We start from the raw sequence: 26,673 nt of genomic DNA, 5'->3' as shown, positions 1-26,673 counted from the left end.
AGCATTTTGAACAACATGCGTATCCACAGAAATCTCTGTTAAATTTGCTGCTCAGAACTTTCAGAAGAAAGTCTTTGAGAGACACTCTCTCTAAGGAAAATTCTGTTGATTTACCTTAAGGGATTTTGAAAGAGGACTTGTCACTATCAGTCTTGGTGTTTATTTGTTTTCAGCCTGGAAAAGGTAGCTAGAGATGAACAAAGGAGCCCTTCAAAGCCTTTCTGCAGAAAACATGTTTTAACATCGTTGGAAACGCAGTAACAGGTTAAGACTCTGAAGCATTGGTCTTTCTTTAGCTGAAGCATCTATTAATATAGCTGCTTCTTGTAATAAAGAGGGAGGTCTGGAGGCTCTGAGCGACAGAGAGGGAGGGGATTTAGGGCTAACAGGTGGTCCTGAGACGTGCTGGCTGACGCTGAGCTCAGAGCCAGCGCACTCGCCGTGGGTGTTTGTGGGCTCTCCTCTCTCCTCTGGATACGTGTGCCTCTTGTTCCTGCTGAAGCTGTGGAGCCCTTTCAGCCATGGCAGTGAGAAATGATCTGAGCAAAACCATCAGGAGGATAGCACGATTTTTTTACTGGTTTCCTAAATCATTGAGCAGTTCGAGGAGAAGGACGGTAAAGCTTCTCTGGAAATCTCCTGGTAAGTCTGCTGCTATGTTTGCCCAGGCTTTTTTCCTGCTAAATAAATAAATTTTAAAAATAAAAGAAATCTGTTTCCATTGAACTGGTTAACTTTTCCAGGCCAGAATTGTTTGCATTTTTTCATTCTTGGAGCCTCATTAGGCAAAATGGTAAAAATATTCTGGAAATGCAATAGAAGGTTCATCAGGCTTGTTCAGACAAAGAGTTCCCTTGCAGCTGCATAATTTATTCATGTCACTGATATTTGGTATCTTGGTTTTACCGTGTTTCTCCCTTAAGTATGTATATAGGAGCTCTAATATGACTCAAATAACTGCCTGAAAATTATTTGGAATTGCCTTGAGCTGTTAGTTGATCTAGAAGGCTGTGCAAAGACTGAACTGACTAGACTTTAACTCATTGTACCAGTGTTCACACAAAGTGATGGGCAGCTTAGAGAGGCTTGTGTTCAGCAGTGATGCACTTGCCTTCTCTTCCATTTTATCAGCTCACCAGTTAGTAAAAGGCCTTGCTCCTCACAACAACTCAGTGCTCTGATCCTTGTCCAGGCCTGGCAGAAAACTGTTTGCATCTCTCAGATTAACATTCTCATAAACACTGTTAAAGCCCAAGTACTGTTTTGTCCCTTTAGCATGGTCTGTGAAGGCTGGGGCTGCAGCATGTTCCCAGGGTTTGGAAGAACGTGCACTGCCATAGCGTGGGAAGCCAAGTTCTTTCTGTTCTTCTTAAGGGACTAATGGTACAAGGTCAATTTTCTTTAGATTGGGACTCTTTGGAACAGAATGGGGAACTTGTCAATTCTGCAACATTAAAAGCAAATTTGTATTTGCATGGGGTAGAATTTGGGTCAGTTCCACAGCTGAGCAGTTTAGTGTTGTACTTCAGATAATCCCCTCTTGAAAGGAGATATGCCACCTGAAATCTGTCACAGAAAAGTTGTTAGACCCCATGTCTAAATGACGTATGACTTCTTCCTGAAGAAGTCCACAGATTTCAAATATTCAGAAGAAAATCCCAGCCCATTGAAGTCTGTATGAAACTTGTCCTTGATGAACCTAGAGTTTTGATTAACCTCTCTTTGAATATGGGTAGTCTCAAGTCTTCCTAATAAACCAAACCATCATGAGTCCTCATAACACATCAGCTCATTCCTGCATCTCTTTTGTTACTGTAAAAACTATCAATAAATGTTGAGAGCTTTAACTACTAGCTGAGTTACACGCATGTGAAAATGTTTGCATGCCAGTTATCTTTTTCCCCCAGTATTGCAAAAAAATAATTGCATCCATGACTTGTAACAAGAAATGAGGTGAACTCTGAGTGCTTTATAAAGAATGCTTTTGTGGGTTACCTTCCTTCACCCTCCACATCTAGTGGTTTGAAAAAGATTTGCCTTTTTACTGTCATTTTAGTGTATGTTGTAACATCTCTTTTGATCTGAATTTGTAAATGGTGTCTGAAGTGCCCTGTAAGTGCTTTGCTACATGTGCAATGAGTTATTTGTCACAAAATTGTGGCTTTGATGGAAATGTGTCATTTTAGTGGAAGGTTGAGTCCGAGCAGAAAAAATCTCAGTGTGGCAATTGAACTCAAATTTCTTGTAAGTTTACAGAAGCCAATGTTATAAACTGGAAGCTGAAGTCCTGATGCTCCTCTCACAGGAGAGGAGACACATCCCCTGATTGCTCTTTAGTGTGTACAAAGACAGCAAATGAAAAAACATCTTAGCTACCCTGAAGTCCATGAACATTTCTGCCTTCTTCTTCAGTGTCCAGAATTTCCCTTTGGTTTTTGGTGAATTACAAAACTTCCTACTTCCTCAACTTCCTCAACTCTAAAAAAATCACATTTTGGTAATTCTTTACCGAGATGCCCTTTTGTCCTTCTGAGAGAGTTGTTCAACACAAAAGCCTACCTTGAGCAGTACTGACCATCTACCCTGAGAAATATTGACTACCATCCCTTGGTACACGGATTTACCCTTGCTTCAAGCACACTATTCTCCAACTTTTTGCTGTCTTTCTGATGGGTTTTACTCCAGGACTGGCACTAACAGAATTTTTTATTCAGGATTAAGTAGGATCCAGGATGACCCAGCAGAACAATTCTGTGTCGTTTGGCTTTTTCCACAGATGAATAACCCAGCTGGCAATTAAAACTTTCAGTAATACTTACTGATGGTTTTTAGCTGCTTTAGTGCTTTAATAGATAAATTAACATTTTAACAAAACAAAAGAGAAAATTTCATTATTTGGACATATTAGGAAGATCAGAGATTATGTTCTCTATTATGCTTTGTTACAGATTTTTGTGATACCATTCATGATGTGAACCATGAGATGGGCACTGTACCTCTGCCTAGTACCCCCAGACTTGTTGCTTTTGTTCTGCTTCTATCACTCTGTGTCTCAGGATGCCTTGTCCTCTCTGCTTGACCCAGACACAACTCTGCCAAAGCACAAAATTAATTTTTAAGTATAATAACGAATGTTGTAGGTCACTGTGTTCAGAAAGGTGCTCAATTTAGAAAGAGCTGTCAAAGCCTAATTGGGTTGCTGTTCCTAAAAAATTTTAGCTTTTCAGTCTGTCCTTGGATAGGTACTTTGGGATTGTTGACCTCAAACTGTTGCTTCCAGCTGATGTGCTCCTTGCAAAGCTCTAAAAGAAGGAAGAAAATTTGCGGGTGCTCTTCAGTAGCTGATTTTGATTAAATTACTTACTGAAGGATTAAAAAAATATCTTAGAAGTGGTTCAGAATATACTAAATGGATAATCATTTAACTGCATTTAGTTTAAACAAGTGTACATAACATCTTATGAGAGGCTTAAACTGAGGCATATAGTGTTTGGAGTTCTGGAGCCTTCATTTCTTTGAAACTTGTTTGAATTTTTTTCCTGCAACATCCTAGGAGAATTTATGTTGGCACATCATGTGACTAGAAGTTTTATCATGATAAAGTACATATGTACAGGGAGAGAAAGACAAAAGAATTAGAAAAAATATCATAGAGGGCCATGATAAGACTATAGAATGATGCAAAAATTCAAAATAGAGAAGTAACTCCTGTTTTCTCTGTCTCACAGCACAGGAATAAGGTGAGGGGTGACAAATATAGAGCAGATAAAAGGATTTTTCAAAATTATTTTTAATTCAGCATGTAATTAAATTGTAGAACTCATTACCAGAGGATGCTGCTGAGGTCAGGAATATAACAAGATTTAAAGAGGGTCTGGAAAAGTAAGAATATTCAATATTATTATAATTGAAGCTACTATAGCAGCTTTGAAAGACACATAAATCTTCTTGCTTCAGAGTTTAAGATAAATTTTAACAATTAAGTATTAGTCTGAGATAATTTTGTGGCTCAGATCTCACAACTGTTACTGTTTCATGCAATTTCTCCTTAAGCAACTAATGCACCTTCCTGGAAGAGATAATTTTATGATCTGCATTGATTTAAGCCTTTATGATATTTTTCAGGCTTTTATAGAAAAAACAGATTTTAGACGTGCTCAGAAAAGAATCCCATAACATCCTGTGGAAAACATGAAAAGCACAATGCTTGCCGACTTTATTTTTAATTTTTTTTTTAATTTTTTTTTTTTTTTTTTTCACTTTGCAAAACTGTTCCAGTGGCAAACTCTGCCTTTTCTGCAGCCATTATAATACATAAATAGCTGCAGAAATCAAGTTGGTCTGAGGTGGGTGATTTTGAGTCATGTTTCTTGCTTAGCTGAAGGAAGTTCACCTGGTCATCCCCACAGTTCACTAAAGCCATTGCAGTGTCTGGGTCCAGTGCAGCTCTTCCAGGCCAAGCATACAGAGCTTGGAGAGGGATGTGGTCATCTCTGGGAATGATGGGGAGAGTTTTGTCCTAACACAGATGATAAAAGAGTGCAGAGACGTTTGGGAGCTGTAGCTCTGAAGCATTCAAGCTCAGATGTGCAGACAGGATGGTTGCTCGCAAGGGAATATAATTTGAAAGCTTAATTAGCTGTGTTTGGGAGAGGGAGGAGAAGAACACTCAGTGGAGGGCAGCTTGGATATAAATCTGGTATATTTAAACTTAATGCAGTAGCAGACAAAGTGAGGTTATGACTGCAGGTAACTGTTCTGGAGTGTGGATCCAGCAATGAAAAGTCTCATCTTGCTGAGACGTTCTGGGGTGGGTAACCAGGACTTCAGATGTAACTTCATCAGACTGCTATACCTGTTTGTTCCCCAAACATCTAGTTCATGATTTACATGGTGCTGGAGATGGGTAGGATACTGCACAAGGCTGGAAGCAGATAGGAGATGATGACATTTTACCATCACACCATCAGGGTGCAGATCTTTCAATTCATGTTTGTTCATCTACTTCAGACATTTCAGCCCATTTAATTTTAGTGTTCTTAATCTTCATTTAAGAACCTATGCCCAATGTTCATTTAAGAATATGTAGATTATTTATGAAAGTATGCCATATAAAGATCTTCTGTGCTGTGAAAGTATGATTTTAGTTTCTAATCTCCTTTTCAAGGGCATCTCACATACATCTGTATGCTTTTCCTCTCTCTTTTCATTTTAATTATATATCTATGTAATTTTCCTTGTAAGATCTGCTTAAAAGGCCACTTACATAGTTAGAAAATAAGCTGTGCTGGCATCAGTAATATAAAAACATCTTTTAACAAAATGAAAAAGATGTGTGTGGGATGTCAATGTTTCCAGGTCATCAAGATCACTTAGAGTTAATTATAAAATGCAGTAGAAGAAATCATACTGAGTGATTGGGCAGTAAAACATAGCTCAGTGTGGATGAATATGAACTAAACCATTTGAGGAAAATGCTTACTGCAGACGTGGAGCAGTGGCTTCTTGTTTAATTCTTATCACTCGGAAAACAGAGTTACTCAAGTGGACAGTTCTCTGAAGAGACTCATCTCATTGTTCAAAAACTAAAGTAAAACTCTAGAAAACTGTGCTATTTTTGCACATCATATGAAGCAGTTTGGTCATCCTGCCCTCTTTAAATGGGTATAATAGTATTTGAAGATAAAAACAAACATTTTGAATTATCAAAGAGGCTAGTAAACTCCTACAGGTCTTCTTCCCTTGTTAAGAGGCAGCTTTAATAAAATGTATTTTTGTACTAATCAAAGCAGTGTGGAGAATTGCAAACAGAAGAGTTATTTACTGATTCTGATTATGTAAAAGTCAAGGCCACGTCATGAAATGGCCAAATGAGTGACTCTTTCATGTACACATGCAAGTATGTAACTCAGTAGTGGAACTGACTGGCACAGGATGTTTAGGAAACAAGAAGACTTATGTTTGTTCAAGAAGGGATTAGATAAATTCATGGAGGAAAGAGCCATCAAGGGATATTAAAAGGTGCAAATACAGCCCCTGGTTTGTTTATTTGTTTTAAATTGCAAATTGCCAGAGAATGGAAAGGGTGTAAGGGGGAAATATCACTCCTAAGTCACCCCTTTTTTGCATACATCTTCTCTAATCATCTTCTGACAGGCTCTTCCCAAGACAGGCTACTGGCCTAGGCAGATCTTTGGTCTAACTCAGTCTATCTGTTCATGTGTTCTTCAAGTGCAATACTGATGAAACCTAGGGAATATGAATGCCTCTCTTGCTGTTGTTAATTTCTGTGTAATTTTCCACCCGTGAAATAAATGTTTTGTTTTTCTGTTATTTGCGAGTCTGAATGTTTTTCTTTAAAGTGGTTTTCATTCATAGCCAGTCATGTGGCTTTTGCAAATTGCATCATGTGTTTATTCCATTTCTCAGATAATTAGATGAGATTAATATCCTATAATGCCAGTAAATTTCATTTTTCTTGGCTTTACTAGTTTTAAATTACACAAGACAAATCTCTTTGTCTAATCTGCCTTCCATCCAAAGGACAATCCTGATTTGTACCTGTAAAGTTATTAAGAATTTTCACAAGTCTATGATAAATATAAGGAAAAATGTCTGTTCAGAGAGTGAATTACATCTCATGGACTCAATTGCTGCATGGATGAAGGTTACCAAAATGAACATAACACACGCAGAATGTCAGTATCACCAGAAGTTAGTTGCTAATACCCTCTATGTCTGTTGCAGGCTTTTTCTTCTGAAGTATTCAGAAGATTTCATTTTACTTCTGCTAGATTTCTTGTTTCTTTTGCCAATGTCAAGCAAAAGCAGTTGGAAGATGCTGTTTCTGTTTCCTTCCACTGCACCTCTTTGCTGCCCTCAGCACCAGCAGGAAGATTCACTATCAGGGCTGGCATGATGACCCATAACACCTGAAATAATAGCTGTGAATTAGTCATTTATGAGGAATAACATTAATAAATTAGTAGTGTGGAATTACCTGTTTTAAAGAGATAATGTAACATTAGAGTGTGATATGTAAACATAGACCAAGCTTGGATGCAGCATGAAAAAGCAGGTTTAGAACTGAGCTGGACCCAGGCTGAAAGGTGATCTGCACAAGTGCAACTATTTTTGTATTAAACTTCATTTAATTTGATGGGTTTGCATCAACTTTTTTCTCATCTCACATTTAGACAGAAGAGACTGCAGGTTTTGTTTTTCAGAAAGTCCAAGCTTTTAAATTTCATGTGATCTGTCAGTTAAAGGTCTGGCTTCTGTCCTGCTAGGATATAACTGGCTGTTTAACTCCTCTAATGGAGTGATCATTGATCCTCCAGCAGCTATTTAGAATTAACTCCCAACCCCAGCGTTGTGGCCAGGTAAAGCAGGGAGCTCTCTCAGGACTGTTTTTCTATGATCCATCTCCTCTGTGAACGTGGTACTCTTGTTTGTTGCTAATTCTAGCAAGAAGAGAGAGTTTGTTAACTCAGGTCTGGTCAGGAACTCACAGTTCTGGGAGTGTACAGATAGAGAGACCTAAACTATACTTTTCTTTCCTGTTGTGTTTTCACTGTGTTTCTCCTAAAGGGCAAACAAAATGAAGTGCTGCTTTGTGAGTATCCGTAATGCTGGCTATTCTGGGGATTCAGCAATAGAGGGCACTAGAGTAAATGCTTTCAAAAAGCAGTATTTTTATTGCATTTGCATACAAAAGTGAAAGCTCACTTCTGGTTTTTTAGGTGGAGGGGATATTCTACCCATTTGTTTAGGTTTTTAATGTTGGAAACAGGATAACAGTCAAATCAAGTGGAAGTCCCAAGATACCAGCATGATTTGTAATGGAACTGCATAAATATTTTGGACCAATTTTTGACTTTTTAAACAGAAATTCTGCTATTTCTTTCCATCACACTTGCAGTGCAGAAGTGTATGCAGCCATGTGTTCCCGAGCCAGGTGTTTATTGAATATAATCTCTGAAGCCTTTGATTCTGTCAAAGATGAATTTCAAATGCATTTTACAAAGCCACCACAAGAGGTGTGAGAATGTGTGTAGACCCACATCCCCATTCTTGTTCAGGCTCTGTTCCCTCAGAAGTTAGGAATTCTGTGTGTGCTCTGGGTTGCTGCATTTTGTGGTTTCCATATGAAAGCTTAATTTAATTTAAAGACAACCTGAACTGCTTTTAGACTATTGGTAGAATTTACTGGGTCTGGTGGATTAGGCTGGTAGCTGGGATTCAGATGCCTGTGGACAGGTTTGTCAGAGGAAAGAGGCTGTATCTGCCATTTTACCATCCTAGCCCCTGCTGTAAGTGTAACTCTGTGCAATGTCAAGACACCTCTCTGGCTGCTTGGCCTTATGGAGCAGGTAGGAAAAGGTGGAGCAGCCAGAACTCGTTGGGCTGCTGGTTCTGTCCTTCCAGCCTGACTCTGGGGTCTGCGTGTGGCACAGCACAAGGCTGTGAGCCGGATGCTGGCCAGGGGCTCAGCTCTCTACTTCTCCCCCCATGCTGCTTAATGATGCATAGAGATACCTCACAGCTGCTGTAGTCTTGCAAAAGTAAGGTTAAAATCAATAGTTCTGTAGGAAATCAAATGTAAATGAATTATTGTAAACTGATTTCTAGGGCAGGTCAAATCTAGGATTTTACCTACAGGGCACTTTTTTTGTGTGTGTGGCATAATTTCATTGCAGTTCAGATATGAAGAATAAGATTTGTTTTCTGTTCCAGAAATGCAATCTCTTTGTTGTTGAGCTGAAGAAGAAATACAGTTCCTGTGTGGTTACCTTGGTTTTGTTACTGGTACATGTGGTCAGTAAAGCCTGACACTATCCAGGTCCATGAGATTTTCTGGAGCCTATGAGCCTATGTGGGAGGGATGTGTGGTTCACTGGGTCAAGTGTGCCAAAAGCACGCTCTGAAGTTTGTCATGAAAGGATAGACATGGTGATATGTCAAGGTATTTGCCAAGTTTTATCTCTAATTCATTGTTTGGAGTTACTGCACAGAGGAACTTGGCCTCTCCACCCCTATCTGGCATGGAGAAATAGGAGTCTCAAAGCTCAGGGCAAAAACAATGTAATCATCCCAAGGAAGTTGTTTCTTAGGCTGCAGCCTGAAAGTTAAAAAAACTAAAGGATGCCATAGATGTGTGTATATGAAGAGTACCAAAGGAGAAATGAGGCCTCTCCTTTCCTTCACACTCTGGCATTATTGCATGGTGTTCCTGTGCCCAGGTACCTCCAGGGGAGCCCTTACAGGGAGGAGGCATTTCAGGCTTCCTGAGGAGGAAGAGCTCAGCTGTGTACCTCTCTGTATGCCTCCCAGAAACTGGCATACTAAGAGCTCCCAAAATCATAATAGCTATGGTATAGCCTGAAGGCAGGGATGTGGTCCAGCTCTCCAGTTATGTGTGATGCTGAAACAGATAAAGGAGGTTGTGAGAAGTAAACATAACCTAAACTTGATTTTTCTTGTCTTGTGCTTTTGCTTTTAAAGTTTTTCCACTATTGGAAATTTATGTTTTAACCTGCACCTCGATTGAATGGAGTGAATATTCTCAGCCTTGTTTGCAAACAGATTTTGTGATTATTTTAGGGTGGTCTGGCAAACACTGGGTGTTCTGTTTCTGTGGGAGTGGAGACTGTAAACAGGACTGTATGCAGAGCAGTATCTGGCCAAAAGGAGTGTAATAGATTTCAGGAGCAGAAGCCTGTTTATAGGCTGGTTGTGTAGGATCTCACGTTTGTGCAAGAGTCTCCTGTGACAAGTCTTCACTGGATCCTGTTGGCAGGTGCTGGAAGGAGGGAGAAGACTTGATTGTTGTCACATTGATAAAAACACAATCATTATCAACCAATTCTATTGATTTTAATTCTTTGATACTCCAGAGTAAATCAATGGGATTCATGCTCCTATGTCACTTAGGGCCAGGTACTCAGAGACATTTTATCATTTGAGAACCATTGTAGATTTCAGTAGCCCGATCATTGACCCTGCTCGTGGTTTTTACAGTCACTGGTATCAAGAGTGGAGAATCCTCCTCAGTCAGGGACCTTCTCTATGGAAGCTGCCAGCAACCTTTCCTGGCTAACGGTGGTCTCGGGGATGCTTCATCCGTGCTAACACCTATATCACAGTTTTCCAACGTGCAGCTAGATGGCAATGTCACCTTCCACTTCTGGGAAAGGCTGATGAGCTGCCCTGGGATGCCAGTCCTGGCCAGCCTGCCTCATCACCTCCCCCCAGCCAAGGATGACCATGACACAGAACACATGTGTCCTGGTGTTTACCAGTTATCCAGCAAACCATCTGGCACAAATCAGGTTAACATTAGATTATACAAAAAACAAAACAAAGTATTTAAAGGCTCTAAGATGAAGTTTATAGAGGTACCAGCAGCAGAAACTTTAAAAAAAAAAAAAAAAAAAAAATCCAGTTTAGTCTGTTTACTCTAAAATACCTGTCATTCTTTCCTGTTTTGCAGTTGGGAAGCTGAATTTATGTATTAACCAATTATTTGCTATGTGGTTCAGGAAATCAGAAATAGGGTCCCTGAGTTCCCAGGCACTGAGGACATCAAACAGTCCTAGATTAATGCAGGCTGCTGATTTTTATACCTCCTTTTCTCCTTTGGGCCTCCCTTGGAGTTCTCAGTTAGTGATTCACTCAGGAAAGTGTTTTCTTCTTACCAAAAGGCTGATCAGTCCCTCCTGCTTTACAGACATAATGTCCTTTGCATGTGACAGGGTCAGGTTGTTGCCTGCCTAGATGATAGATAACCTGTTATCTGAAAACTCTGAATCTGAAACTGGTAATATGGCAATTTTTTGTGCAGTACCCAAGCTCCAGCTCAGTAAGACATTTGGCAAACAAAAATATCACAAGCAGTTGTGTTGGAACCTGGACTGTTTGATTAAAGCACTTGTCGTCTTCTGAGGTCCAAATATATGCAACTCATGATTTTGCAGGTCTGTGCCATAGGCACTCTGGTTAATTTTATCTCAATCACCATGAGTAGTTCTTAATAGAGACTGTTCTAGGAGCTTATCCTGTTTCCAGGGCAGGGTTCCTGACCCTGAATGGAGCTGTGGCACTTACAGATAGGGCTGCAGTTCAAGTGCTTCGTGGTGAATTTCCCTAGATAGCAAGTTAAGTCAGTTCTGTGGTCTTTCTGTTCTTGGGAAAATGACAGAGGATCCTCTCTATGGGAAGTGTGTATCCCAAAAAGGGCCTCAGGACCTGTGGCTGTGAATGGCCATTGTACCTGTTGAGAACAGAGTCTACAGAGACACAGCAGAAGACCTTAAGTGGTACTTGTGGACAGTAACAGCTTTACAGGAGTTTAGAAGATGTGGGCTTTGCTGGACTTCAATCTGATCTAAGCCTTGTGTAGCTCCACAATGGGGAAGGAGCACAAAATACTCACAGAGTTCCCTCAGGGGAAGAATGGCCATAAGGGCCTCAGAAATCCTGTCTTATCTGTAATAATAGTGATCCCTTAAAAATCACTATTTGGGAAATATGGTTAGAATTTTATTTTAGTGTGACTTACAGGTAAACAAAGTAGCAGAAATAAAGAGTATTTCATAGAAATAAAACTGATGTTACAGCAGATCTCCACCTCCTAGAAGGCTGTTTATTACCAATAGGTTTCTCATTCCATTACAGATTTGAGTGAAACTGTTAAAAAAGACCTTCGTAGCAACTTTAGCATCAAATTAGAATGTAGACATTTGACCATCAGCAAAAAAGATATATTTTGTATATAAGACACAACATATATTAAGCATAAACTGAAATGTGACATGCTGATACAAATGTATTGTAGAAATAATACAGTTCAGTTCTGTCTTGCAGGAGAAATATAGCTGACCTTCATTCTCCTTCCCTTTGTTACCTGCTGGCTGAAAATGGATTAAAAATTAAAGTATTAAACACCTCACATACTTTGAATAATTTTTCCAAGAAACTTTACAGCCATACTTTCCATAGAGCAAGCACAGCAGTAAAGCTCTCTTCTGATTGCTGGGAACCAAGGCACAGGTTCTCATGTAAAGATGATTTTACTTGCTAACTTCCCAACACAATAGCAGGACGAAGCTGTATATCCTACTCACACTTTCTAATAAAAGTGTTTTTCTTGATAAAATAATGCAAAGGATGCATTGATAAATAATGCAAAGGTAATACAAATTTGGATTTGAACTTTCCATGTGCTTCAGTTGTTTAGGCACAACATACATTTTGCATATCCATTTGGAAGTTAAATTTGTCTGGGCCATCACAGAAATGAAACCACACATTTTCTAGGCAGGGGAGACCAGAGTGGGATAGAGAGACTTTGCTGTTGAGCCTCTGCCTGATGTACTAATACTTAGTTACTAGGGTCTGATGTTGGAGCATCTGTTGGGTTCCTGCCTGTTCCTTTGCTTGCTTTCTGCTGCACCACCCTGGAGCAAGTTGGTTATGGGAACAGCTATTTACAAGCCATCAAGCAGAATCAAGTTTTGGGTGAAGAAAACCCGAACATCAGGTAGGGTCTATTCACGTAAAATGAACATGTTGAAGCCTTACAGTTGACCCCTACTAGGGCAGGAAAGGAGTGGTGTTGATTTCTAGCAATAATATAAGTTATTTTTTTCTATGACTCTGGTCAAGCCATTGTTGCAATAGAATAATAAATCACAAGGTGCTTCATTATGTCTCAATAGTTGACAACGAAACTTCTAAAGCATAATACTTATATGTTTAATAAGTAGATACTTACTTTGCATTTCCTAATAATTCAGGACAATTTTCATAATTAATATGCATTGATACATCATTTTCATATGTAAGTTCAGTGTACATGACAGTCCGAGCATCAGTAAAATAAAACTATTAGCTTTTCTAGTTGTCAGTGAATGCTTTCGTCAAATGTGCTAAGATGAAGTCCCCAGAGCTCTGATTTCAAAGAACAGGATTCATTTCAGACCACATCAGGAAAGAGGACCTGATTCCGATTTCTTTCCAAGCAGAAATGATATGGCAATCCATGATCTGATGACCAAAACAGTCTTTCCAGAATTATAGCTACTTTTGAACTCATGGAAATTTTGGGAGTGCTCCAGTAAAGGTTTACCAGAAAAAGGTAATTTTTAAATTCAATGCTGTCTGAACTTTTGTGGAACACTGTACGCCACAACTGGAATGGAATAATATATATTTAAAGCTGAAACACATATGAGAAAAAGATCATACATAGATCCACTGTTTTAGGAAAAAACCCATCCTTTTTTCTAATCTTGCTTATTAAACTTAAAAACAGTATGTTAAAATCTAGCTTAAGATTGAAACAATTCTAGAGATGAAGGTTTTTTAGAGATGGAGCTTTCACATTTTTTGTAATTATGCCTATAATAGCCCGGTGGAAATTATGGGCTTGTCTTGTGAATGACATTATGGACTCACAAATTAAAATGAATATAAATGACAAAAAAAATAGTATTGGGAGTTAATATTTCCTAACTGAATAAGTAATCCTATTTCAGAACACTCTTTAGCAAACAGATTTTTTCCTAATATTATTTATGAATTGGTGCATGCTCAGTACATACATTTGTGCAGCCATAGGAAGTTGGGAAATTATTGAACCCTGGTGTCCTACAGATTTGTAGGACATTCCCCATAACTTCCTCACCACACAGATGATGTGCAGTAGACACTGTCAGACAATGGCATAATGGCTGAATTTTGTCAACTTTGCCCTTAGTGTGGGTGTTAGTTTGGGTCTCCATCCTTTAGCCAGGAGATAATTCTCATAAAACTTAATTAGCTTTTAGACCATTTGTAGTTGAAATGGTCAGCTCTGTCAGAACTACAGGGGGAGAACTGAAAGGTGGGCATACAGTACAATCTCATAAGCATTTTTTCTAAAGAAAGTAACTGAGCTTGCAAAGTAAAAAACACAGAAATTAAGGGGGAAAAAAGATTCAAATACTACTTTCATTTGATCTTCTTTGCAGTGTAATGTAATATTTACTTAAGTGCTCCCCTGGAGCTTAAGTTTTCTCATGGAGGTGCCCTGTTCCCTCACCTGATGAACAATTGCTCCAAATTTTATTTATTCCTGTTGGCTTTTCCACTGTGTCTTACAGGGTCCTTCCCAAAGACAAAATCCTTCTCAAGGCATCCATGAAAATGAGCGTTCTGTTTCCTCCAGAATTTCATGAGGTGCATGAGTCATCAAAAATAATCCCAGCTCAATAAGCATAAAATAGAGCCCTGGGAAAATCTCATTTGGGTCAAAAGCACAGTTCTCCCTGACTTCAGCTGCAGTTGGGAATACTCCATATTAACTGAAAACTGGATAAAAGAACTCAAATGCAGAACCCAGGAGAAATTAGGCAGCAACTGGAGTAAGCCTGACATGGCTTGTCAGCCTCACACAGGGATGTAGGGACAGCTATCATTTCTCCTGGGCACCCTACAGGTGTTTTAACCATTCTTTTTGTTTGTCTCCGTAGTCTTCTGCCTGTTTTGCTTCACCTTTTTCAAATTCTCTATTAAATACAGTGACTGTTTTAGAGTTTCAGTGCTTTGATTTATACTGCAACAGGGTCCTTTGTAACCCATAATTAGCTGGAAGCTGTTTGCTGATGTCTCAAGAGGAGTGTGACTTGAGATACAGTGGTATTATTGTGATACAGTTGTTGTGATGTAGTCAGTCTGTTTTATGATCAGAAACATCCCAGTTATCTGCCTTGGAGTGCTGATCCAGGATGGACTCACTATGCTGAGTTGCTGGTGTTGAAAAAGTTTTGACAGGCTGACTTTGTGCCAAATAAATACAATTAATCTTGCCTTAATGCAAGTGTAACATAAATTCTGTATCGGGCACAGGAATGTAATTACAGGTTTACACTTTATCCACATTATAATTTTTACTTTTGAATGGTCTGGTGGTACAGGGGTCTTACATTAAAGATCCAGTCCCTAGCCAAGAGGAACATCATTTCAGGGAACACTTCTGTCTTGCCCCATAACACCATGATGAATAGGGATTGGAAATGGGAAAGTTCAAGAACTTATTCTTTGCAATGGGAATTTAATTAAACATAAGGGAAACTGAAATTTTTGAGAGGCTGATAAGGGAACGAAAAAGCCCATCCAGAATTCATCTTTTGCTATGAATCTTGAAAGTGTAAAGCCTTGTAACAACAATGAACAAAAAAAAAAAAAGTAAGTGTAGTTTAGTTAGAGAAAATGAAAGCATTTCCTCCAAAAGTCATTCTTGGAAATGGCTGAATTGTTTTAGCCGAAATGTTCTAAAACAAACAGCATGATGTTCCCCAGCATGGAAACTTGAAATACATGTGGTTGCTCTTTGGCAAAATTATAAGCAATTTAAAACCTAAAAATAGAAAGTGACATTCAGTACTAGACAAAGATGGCATCGTGAACTCTGCCCAGCTCACAGAGAAAATCAGCAAACACAACAGGTCTGCAAAGCAAATACTCTTAAAGTGATTCTTCCTTTGAGATTAGAGAGTGTGTGGATCATCTCTTTCTTACTAGAGATAGGGCCATCTGCCTGTTATAATGAATTTACATTTCTAATAGCCATCTTAGTTGACTTTGATAGCCAGCAAGTTAAATTCCTGAATTGTTACTGAAGGCAACTATGTGATTTATCAGCATAATTAAGCTTCAGATAAGCCACTTATTCTGTTTTCAATATTCGTGTGCATATTCTTATGAGTACCTAGAGCTTAAAACATGAAAAACCCTGTAGCAGTAATTCTGTGTGGGTAGAATTTTTTGTCTGTAAGTCAAAAATGTTCTGTCTTTTCTGAGATCTGCCTTTCATACTTACATTGCAACAGCTAATACCTCGTTTGTGGCACGGACTTTTTCCTCAGAGCTGAGGCAGCTCTGATCTAGCTGAAGACCTGCTCGAGTGCAGGCCTGTCAGTGTGACACTGGGAGGTGTGCTGCACTGTCACCTTCGCTCCGGTGAATTTACATCTCCAGCACTGTGTAGCTATTATTATCTTTGATACGGGTGGGGAAATTCACTTGAGAGCTGGATATTTCTCTGAGGTCACGTAGCAAATGAGGATGTGTCTCACTCTTATGTTCTGCCTGGAGAAACCTAATTTCTAAATACTATTTTAATTTCTTTTTTTTTTTTTTTTTTTTTTCCTTTTCTTTTCCTGGTGTCTGTGTGTGGGTTTTTAAGACTGCAGGTACACCTGCCATGCTCACTGCCGAGACCTGGTGCACCTGGGCTGCCGGAGGAATGGAAAATTAATGGACTGCCTCGCTCCGCATGACACCTTAGATTCACCTTACAACGCTGGCCAGGTAAGAGATCTTGTGCTCAGGTAATTACTGCTTTCTCTTGTCAGCTCTGTCATGAAGTGTGGTCTGCCTGCCTCATCTGGCTGCTCAAGAAGAATGTCTCACTTCAGCATGGCCAGCAAAGCTGGATTTACCACCCGGTGCTGTGATTTTATGGCACAGCCAGGTTGAGGTGCAACTGGCGGCTGCCAGCTGGGTCACTCCTGCTCCAGTTAGTTTTCAGCTAAACTGACTGAAAAGTAATCCCACAAAGCAGTGTTTTTCCTGTTGGTTTTGGCCACTGTGGGGTCATTTATACCTAATCAGTAGAAACCTCTGAGATGTCAGCTGTGATAACATATAGACACTCTCTGGTTTTATTTTTAGGGGGCAGGGAGGATGAAGAATAGTTGCTTGTGTGTAAGTTCCTTTTTTCAAGCCTTTTATTTAAGCACCAGGAAACCCCTTCATTAATGCAGGTCTGATCTAAACTTGGGAGTGTTATTTGTTTAATTGAAAAGTGTTATTCAAAATATAATTAGTGAAAACAAATTGGTATATACATATCCACAGTGGTCAGTTTAACCCTTTTACTATCTTTAGAACTCATATTGAAGAAATGTCCTTATTGGGGGAGAGGGATAAAACCCAAACAATCCCAGACCCAGCTATCATTGGTCATGTTCATTTTATTTACTGTAAGAATTTAAGTTCACTGTAAGAATCAAGAGAGATTCACAGAACAGTCAGACTTACCCTGGCTTTCATTATCCACAGAACTGCCAAGCACAGGCTGTGCCATGCTACAAGCTACCAGCTGTAAAATTTATGCCCACCCAAAATACTTCTGTCTCCAAGAAGTCTCCTCTTCCCTTCTTTCTGCCCCACTATAAGATGCATAAATGTATAAAACTAATGTTCAGACACACACTGGTCGTATACCCTGTGTCGCTTTTCCTATGCAAAGGATATCACGTTAGCAGATTTATGGGGTGGGTTGTCTGGGTCTGGGTTGTTGGTTTTTTTTCAATAATGTTGTACAGAATAAACATTTTTAATTGAAGTTAAGCACATTTTGGTATCTTACAAATGGTTTTGCTAAGGTCTTATTTTGTATGGCAAGAAACTAGAATTCTTGGGTATTTTTTCTTGCAGTACTGTCCATTATATATAGTGGAGGCCCTATAACTGGCCACAGAAGCTGCCAATTATGTACATTTGCTCCACAAATATATTAACACGCTACAGCAGATACCCCTTCTAGACAGCAACTTCTGCTTTAAATTTTTCTTTCCTGAAATTGGTCTGGTCTAAGGAATCAAAGAGATGCCATTTGTCTTCAAAGTCATTACTATCTTGCTGCTTTACCAATTTGTGATATGCAATCAGAGGTGATTGTAGCCATAGCCCTATTTAAAAGCAGATACTAAACAATACTAAGGAGGGCAAGGGACTCCTTGAAGATTGCAAAAATTTATTCTGAGTTAGCTCTGAAGTCCAGCAACACAGTCATTAACTAAAGATGATGCACTGCCATTTCAGTGAAATAGTCTGAGGACACACAAAGTGAATCAGGCTTAACTCAGTGGAAAAAGCAGCAAGAAATATTAACATATAGTTGAGATAAAACCCAATGCTTACATTCCTCTGTGATCATCCCTTACTCACCAGTGAATCAGCCAAAAGAAATATTTTCTCAGAGGATTCCAAATTAGAAAATAGTGCATCACTTTTCCTTTCCAGATTCCTGTTAAGGAAAATTCTTATAGAATATACAGAAGACCTAAAATCTAGCTGGGAAACATTTGTGATGGACAAACTTAGATTTTATCCTCAGCCCTTGCCATAGACATGTCAGACAGATTCCAGGAAGCATTTTTATAATTTTATTTTTTTAGCAGGAAGGAAAATGAAACTTGCTACAGACTTATGTCAAAACCAATTTTTATGAAATAATAATTCTACCAGAAAGAAAAAAAATATAGATAAGTAAAACCAATATTTGGTCACATAAAGATGTGTAATGATTTCTAATGATTAGAGTGATTTTTTTGCATAGTCCTGGAACAGGCTGCCCAGGGAAGGGGTGAAGTCACCATCCGTAGAAGTGTTCAAAAAATGAGTAGACATGACTGTTCACAATATGGTTTTGTGGCTTTAATAGTATTTGGTTAAAGGTTGGACTTTATGCTCTTGGAGGACTTTTCCAACCTTAATGATTCTATGATTCTAAAATTTCTGAGCACCCTCACTGAGCTTGCTTTGTGTATTCCAGTCATCACTAATTTTCTCTACAAGCGCAACATTTTATTTTGTAGAAGAGATGCTGCTCCAGCACCCAAACTGTGACTGAGGACATAGTGTGTCTTGTGAGCCCTGTGTGTCTTTCTTGGGAAGAGTGAAAGGGAATAACTCAGATGCTGAAAGGCAGGGTAGCAGGGCTGGAGGGGAGGAAGTACATGGCAACACAGGTTTTGGAAGTGTGGGTGACTGCCAGCAAGAAAATATGATGGAGCAGAGAGAGAAGGGCATTAAAAATAATTTTTACTCAAAAAGACACATACAGTTTGCCTGCAAGAGTTCTAAAAAAGAGGTAGTGCTGTCCTGGATATGAATACTGAGCAATGAAACTGTTTCTTGCTCTTTGAGCCTTACAGTACTTAGGGGAGCCAAATTTCATGTGCATTTGTTTGTGTGTAACAAGATTGCATCAAAGAAGTACTGTTTTTCCTACTGATTTCCTTCCTTTTGGAAGAAGTCACACTTCGGCTGCTTGCAGTGGGTGACAGTTGTTGCTAATCTCTTTCCTCGCTGGCTGTTTGGGTTGGTGTGTGCCTGACAACTGATACACCAAAGATGAGGATTCAAATGCTGTTTTCAGTATCCATCATCCACTGGTTTTGAGCGATCATTTACATGCAGAAAACCTGGAATGTTTCCTGTTGGGTCATTTTCTTCACGCACAGCTGTCCCGCATGCATAGTGCAGACGGAGCTACCACGGGAATCTGCAAGGTTTGAAATCACTCCCTCTGCTACTGACCCACTCAGACCACTTTGTCTTTGTAGGACTTGTCTACCTCTCTTGTAGGTAAAAAAGGAATTAGAATTTAAAAAAAGAATTTTAATATCATTGAATGGGAACATTGCTGCAAAAGCTAGTATTAGGTTACTATTTAATTAAACACAACTGCCAGCTCAGCTGCCTTCTCAAAATTACTATTTCCTTCCATGCTAAAATTTTATGGACTTTATCAGCCTTAAGGTGATTTTTAACTTTCTGTTTAAAGTCTGAACCTGCATCTCATGTAGAAAGCTGAACAGGTGTTTAGTATAACATTGTGAAGAGTCAGAGGATGGGAAAAAGAGGATGGCAAAAAGACTGAACATATCTTCTTTACAAAATAATTCTTGCATTCATATTCTGTGGATGGTGTCTAGTCTCCAGGGTTTTACTTAAATGCAAGACTGTGCTTTTGAAGCAAATCTTCCAATTGTCTTCACTTCCTTTGTTTTGGTTGATATCAGGGAGTAGTCATAGGACACATAAAATCAATTCCACTTCAGGTGAAAACTAAGCTGCTTCCTGAAGCCTGTGAGAAGAGGCACTCCAAGAGGCGACCGAACACACTCAGTCCAGGGGATCAAAGCAGAGATTTTCTTAAGTAGACATTATGAAGGGTTTATATTTGAGGACTTTGGATTCTCAGCACCACTTGCTGCCTTTTACAGAGCTGTGTGTTGCACTACATTATTTGCTAAATAAGCATTAGATTCTTGGCACAGAACTGTCCCCAGTGACGCCTGCTTTTGCTTTATCTATATCATGACTTTGAAAATCACATGGCATGCAAAACCAGTTAATTTTGCATGAGCTATGCTAGTCAAATGAAGAGTTGCAAAGATCACACATGTATTTGGGAATGTCTCACCCATACAGTGAACATCAATTTAAATTGTGAAGGGATTTTGCAGGAATGCTCAAACTTTTTGGTATTTATGGAGAGAGATGACTTGGTAACAGACTATAGTCCTCAGCTTTGTGTCTTTTCTTTCTCCTGGGATAACTGTTTTGTTTTGAAGTGCATTTTTTTTTTTTTAACACTAAAGCACTAGTTTGAGGTCATTATATTGGCACTTTCATGCTGGTGCAGGTTAGATCTTTTCTTGTAAAGAGTTACGGCACCTCTGTATTTGCATAAGTTCCTTCACACTGGGAGATTATTACCTTGTGATGATGGCAGACAATGCTTTGAACTCTAACTCTCTATGACCTAATACCATTTCAGATTGGTCAGGCAATGTGAATATACCTCCTGCTTGATACAGGTGATACAAACTGCACTTCATTCTGCTGCAGTGACCTGTTGGTGCCCTGAGTGCAGCAGAGCTTGGTGCCCAGCTGCAGTTCCTGGTCCTGAACACTTGTTCATGCTCACACACTTTTCCATGTTCCCCTTGCTCTTCCACTCCAGTGGCACCAGGAATGCTGGTTTTGGAAAATGCTCTTTTACAATGGGTCAGGAAAATGTTGTAACTTCTGATGTTTGTCCTTGCAGAACCCAATCAGCTCTACAGTTCTCAACGCAGCTTGTGAACAGTGCTGTCAGCACCACTGGGTGTTACAATGTAGCTGAAACACCTTAAACTCCAAATAACCCTGAACAAATGTCTAGTTGAGCCATAGTTTGAGAATCTAGGCTTAAGATTTCCCTTATGGGAAAGAAATTCCTTACAGGCTCTTAACTGCTGATTTTGCAAAGAGAGTCAACAGATTTCCAGTGGATTTCCCTCCTGTTCAATTCTGCCAGCAACTGGAGCACTTGGGTGCACACATGAGTGGTCAAACAGTCTCAGAATCTGCAATATGGTCACTTTGCTTGACTGTGTTAACAAGTCACTGGAACTCAAAAGGCCTAATTTTTGAGCTTCTTTCTCTGAGTGTGTATATATACACACATAAATATTTCATTATAGAAAGGTCTAGGCAATTCCATGATGGAGCTGTTCTTACGGATCACTAAGGCTGCGGGGTTAAATACTTGAAAATGAAACTCACAATGTCAAACACACTGCAAGTACCCAATGGCAGAAATATATGGTTCAGGTGAAAATTGTGTGGCCCTAGATGTTTCCCCTCTGAAGGGACTTCCTACAGGGATTAAAGAGGAAACGATGTATATAAATTCTCTGTGGTCTTGTAACAGAGCACTCAGAAAAAGCTGGGGAAAGAGTTGCCAATTTCTTCCATGAACAAGCAGAGTGGGATGAATAAAGCTCCTTTACAGGAATCCTCTCCTGTGCTACCACATTGCCAATTAACTGGCACAGCACTCTGACTGAAATGCCAAGGCCTTCTCAAAAGTCTAAGAAGTATCAAAGCCATTATGTGGATTTTAATTTTCCTGTTTTTCTGTCATCCTAGATAAATCAAAAAATTTCAATCTTTATGCATAAGTCACAGATAGAATTTCATTTCTTCAAGTTGACAAGCCTTCCCAAAGAGGTCTCACTGCACTCAACTTTTCTCAAAAGACAGAGGGCACTCAGAGTTGAAGTTTGTACAAGACCTGAGGCACTTGGTAAAGTATAGAAAGAGATATAGGATGTTGCAAATGACTTGGATAACAACACCCCCCAGGTTGCTTTAAATTGCATGAATGGAGAAGAATAAGAGGATCTCACAGTGCTAATACAGAAACTTCTGGACATAGAATGGCACTGAGGTTGTCACCTAAATGTACCTGAAACTGAAAGTGGTTTCTATTCCTTCCCTTAAAAGATATGGTAGTTGAACATTTCTTCAAAAATAACTCATGGAGAAAAAACTGACAACACAGAGCAGAATTTCATAATGTAGGTGTGTGCAGTTCTTGATTAATAATGAAAGCTACCTTTGAGCTGTTGATTGCTTTCTTCTACTAACTCTTGGTAACAGTGTGTACTGTGTACAATGGGCATGGGGTTTATGGCTCACATATTGAAAATCTATGTTAAACCTGGTCATGCTTGGTAGTAGTTGAAAGGAAAAGAAGAAAACTGAATTATATTTGTTTTGGCAGACAAAGCGAGATTTCAATTTTGACAGTAACTGTGAAAGCTTTTAAACCAAAACTGAAGCTGATTTCAGTTCTAATTATGTATATTGCTTGGGTCACTATTCGGGAAATATATTTGGCAAAAATAAAAGGCTTGATCCATAATATAAACTAGAAATTAGTTCCAAGCTTTCAAAAATAATTTGAGAGTATCCACAACAGTTCCTGGGGCACTACCTTTTGCAACCCACCCTCATAGGAATATTATTGAAATGGGCTTTGCACAATACTGACTTAAGGCGTTTAAATCATAAATGAATTGTAAAGTTGAATTTACTTTATCAGATATTTGGACTTCTTCAGTATTCTCTGGCATAAGCATCATGGAATACTCTAATGGATTTTCTTGAGCACACTGAATAAACGCTCGTGTGACTGAGGCAGTAGTTGAATATTGCAAGCAGGATAAATCCAAAAGACACATTTAAACAAGGAGAGGGTTTTAGAACTCAGAGCAGACCTCAAGCACAGTAAGTAAAGACTGGATGGGGCATGTGGTGAGGGGACTTGTAACATCATATCACCAAATAGAGTTAGTAATTGAATTGATATATTTAACAGAATTAACTTCAGCTTCCTGGTGGAAATTTTCAACCCATGGAAGCAATCTGAATTGTGTTTGTATGGCATTATGTTTTTTAAACTTTTTTTAAAAAAACACACATTTTGATCAGTAAAACTTTCTTTAAACTTTTTTTCTTAAGTTGGGCTTGTTGGGATTTTTTTTTCCATTTTAAATACTTGATTAATAGTCAGGCCTGACCTTTTCAACAGAAAGGTAACAGGCTCACTGCTTAAAGCACACATTACTGAAACCTAGAGAAGATCAATTATCAGTTGTTTAGCAACCAGATCAATATAGTCAGACAGCTCTAATTTTCTAGTTCCATTGAAGAAGCAAACAAGGCTTCAAATTACAGGAAAATTCTCCTATTAGACAAGGGGAACATTTAAACTGCACTTTAGATTTTCTGCACATTAGGTGTTTTCATATTCAATTTGTATTGTCCTCCTAGAAAATACGTTTCCTTAAAAATGTAGCCAGCCTCAACCTACCATTTTGTCAGCTGCCATTTTAAGATCAATGATCTTTTTCCACTCTTTATTTCTAATACACACATTTTTTCACAATCCTTTCCACTGCTGTCAGTGTTGTGCCAGGTGTAGGATGTAAAATGCCTACTGTATTTTTTTATTGTGCCAGTTTTCTTCCTAATTCAAAGTTTTTAATATCTTCCCAGTATCTCATCAGGCTCAGCAGAGCACAGATGATCACATTCCTAATTTAATACAGGTAATATATGCTTGCAGGTCCTGTATGTTCCAGGTGGTTCTCCAGTATTCAAATAGCATTGCTTAATCATGTTGGAGAAGAAGTTCAAGGAGAGCTGATCCTCTAAAACATTAAGCTCCATGCAGAGCCTGAGGGTTGGGCTTGTGGGGGTTTGCAGCAGAGGGATCAGAGAACATTTCTGTCTTATCTTCAGAGTAGATTTTTCAACATGCAGATCAGGACAGCAACCACTAGGACAGTTGGTTTTGATGCAGCATGTGAAGGCAAATGGATGTTGCATCAAAACTTGTGTGGTGGAAGATGTGTATTTTGCTGCTTTATGTTGTAAACTAGACTGTACATGGAAGATCCACTGTTGCTGGGTGATAGATCACTGACCACAATAGTGTCCTGAGTGCCTTACTGAGTGCTCAAAACATGCAAAGAAAATGAGCACTGGTAGGGAAATTGTTAAATGGGGTGTAAATGCTGGGCCCTGCAAATCTCTGTCTCAGTGAAGTCCTAACACTGATTTTTTTTCAAAAGTCCGTATGCTGTAGATGACAGATGGAGTACTGAACTTTGCCTTTCAGATAGAGACAGGTGAGCAAACAGAGTCACGGTGGCTTTCATTCTATCCTCATGGCCTGATTATATTTTTCATATCCATTAAATACCTCAGTATAAATAGAATTACCATCAGCCATGTCAGTTTTGTCCTAATCTATTAATCCACAGGGGTAAAGGGGTGACTGGTTTTCAAGTATAACAAGGGTCTGAAGAGATATTTAATATCAGACACTTTCTAGTGCACTTACTAAGAGGCTGATGTTATTTTGCATTTGAATTTTCAGGAAGGTAGCTGGGCTTGTGATATGATGCAGACTACTTAAATCATCCCACGTAGACCTGCCCTGAGCAAATAACAAGATGGCAGTGAGAACTGATTAGAAAAGAAAGTCAGAATTGTTGGGGAAACTCACATCCCATGTTCTCAAATACTCCTCCAGCTTCACATTATCTGGTTGTTTTGGGTTTTTTTAATAGAGTTTCAACCTTTTTGTTTGACTTATGGCATTAGCAGCTGTTGGAAATATACACAGAAGAGATTGCTGCTGCCTTTTGACTCAGTGCAGGAAGGGCATGATGCAAAACCTTCCCTGGTGGGGAAGGAAGGTGGGGAGTGGTTTTTGATTATTTTTAATGATAACATTGCTGGGTGAAGATAGGAAAATATTTGTTCCCAGTCTTTGATCCAAGTAGCATGCCAACCAGCAGTAACAAAGACAGCTGTCAGGAAAACAAGTAGACAACAGAGCCCTATGTTGTTCTGTTTATTTTTCTTACAGAAAAGTCTTGTTTCCCAGAGAACAAGAATCAAATGACAGCAGGTAGCATTTCTTCATACTGATTCATGGTTTCCTCTAACTGGTAACACTGCCTAAAAGCTGCTGTCCAAACTCTTCCTCAGTGCAGAAGAGTCTGCTTGTTCACGGGAGCTCACTTTCTCCCCAGTTATGTGCATGTGCTGCACTCGTGTTCCCCTTCTGCAAGGGATCTCATTCTAGAGTGAAGCTCCATTCTTGTATGTGTTGTCTCCACATGTCTCCATATCTGTGTGCTCCACATGAATTGGGGATAAGAACTTAAACCTTCCTCATTTACTCTGCAAATAGTTTGTATAAGTGTGTAAAAATTCAGTGATGTAGTGTTAATGCTTCAATATCCTTACTGGGAAAGGGGAAACTGTCACCAGTTACATGCCATTTGAATGCAACAACAATGAAGTCCTACTAATTAACCTTTTGGGGAGTAGCCTTGTTCCTACCTAAAGCATGAAGAAGTAGCTGGCTTCTCCAGATCAAAACATGCTGGTTTCTCTTAACACTTCCAGGAGATCTCAAGCAATAGCCAGCTTGTCGTGTTCCTTCCTCCCTTTTTATTTCTGCTATGTTAAGCCTCTTACCATTCCTGCAGCAGGTCCACTGCAGATTCAGCACCTCTGCTTCCCAAGACCTTTTGATACTTTACTGCCAAGTGAAAAAAGCTGCCCAGATACAAAAGGCTGGTTTATAGTTTCTTGGGAACACAGAGGCACAGATACAAAATGTATGCTCCTACAAGCTTTTCAGATCTGGTTTATTCTACAAAAAATATGCTGATGATCAGCTGTCATTGTTTTTTTGTTGGGTTGGTTTGGTTTTTGTTGGGGGTTTTTCTCAGAATGCTTATTTCACAAATGATGTAACAAACCTTTTAAAAATTTAGATAAAATCTTTTTATCACTTCTTCAAGATACACACCTTACATTATGGTTGTGATGTCCCAATTGGGATTTTTGATACAACAGTAGTTTTGCATCTTGATCACCTTTCATCTGAGACTTTCATATTGCTTATGACTTGTGCCTTGGTTCCTAATCATGAGGCCCCTCCTATGTATGAGTTTTGGATCAGCTCCTGGCCCAGATGATGCTGGAGCCATGATGCTTGGACACAGTTTCCTGAGAAGATAAACCTGGCTGGTGTTTGCATGCCTGCCCTATTTGGTAATCCCTAGAGAAAAATGGAAAAATTACCTTCCCTTTACCTTTGAGAAGAAAACTTTCATTATGGGATCCCAAGAGATCTTCAGACACATATATTACAATTAGTCTTGTGAACCCATGGAAAGCTGCATGTGCCCGTTTCAGGTATTTTGACTGCTGGTGTGTTGCAGTAAGATGGATAACTGGATATGATTACTTGATTTACCTAAATCATACCCTATACTTCTCCATCTCTTTCTCTGCTGATGCTTGCAAGTGTGTATTGTAGCCATGGTAAATCCCCTTTTAAGGCTTTGTCTTTTCTGACAAAGTGTTTGTTTACAGGAAGATAAATACCATCATTGATTATTTTGCTTTACAATCCTAGGTGAGAACAAAGCAGTGATGATGGTTACCATGGGGCAGCAGAATGAGGTCAGCACCATG

General features: G+C 39.1%; 1 protein-coding gene across 1 annotated transcript in view; it reads left to right on the top strand.

Moving 5' to 3' along the window:
- Positions 1-521: 521 nt before the first annotated feature.
- RASSF3 (Ras association domain family member 3) overlaps positions 522-26,673 on the top strand; it is a gene marked incomplete at its 5' end in the record, with an annotated part of 94,031 nt that continues 67,879 nt past the window's right edge. Inside the window, 2 exons of the mRNA XM_083859951.1 lie at positions 522-642; positions 16,229-16,353. Coding sequence (XP_083716077.1) covers positions 522-642; positions 16,229-16,353 — 246 coding nt within the window. The remainder of the gene's footprint in view (positions 643-16,228; positions 16,354-26,673) is intronic.

Source organism: Zosterops lateralis (genome assembly GCF_965231275.1).
Source record: "Zosterops lateralis genome assembly, chromosome: 4".
Lineage (NCBI taxonomy): Eukaryota > Metazoa > Chordata > Aves > Passeriformes > Zosteropidae > Zosterops > Zosterops lateralis.
This window is presented reverse-complemented; position numbering and strand designations above follow the sequence as displayed.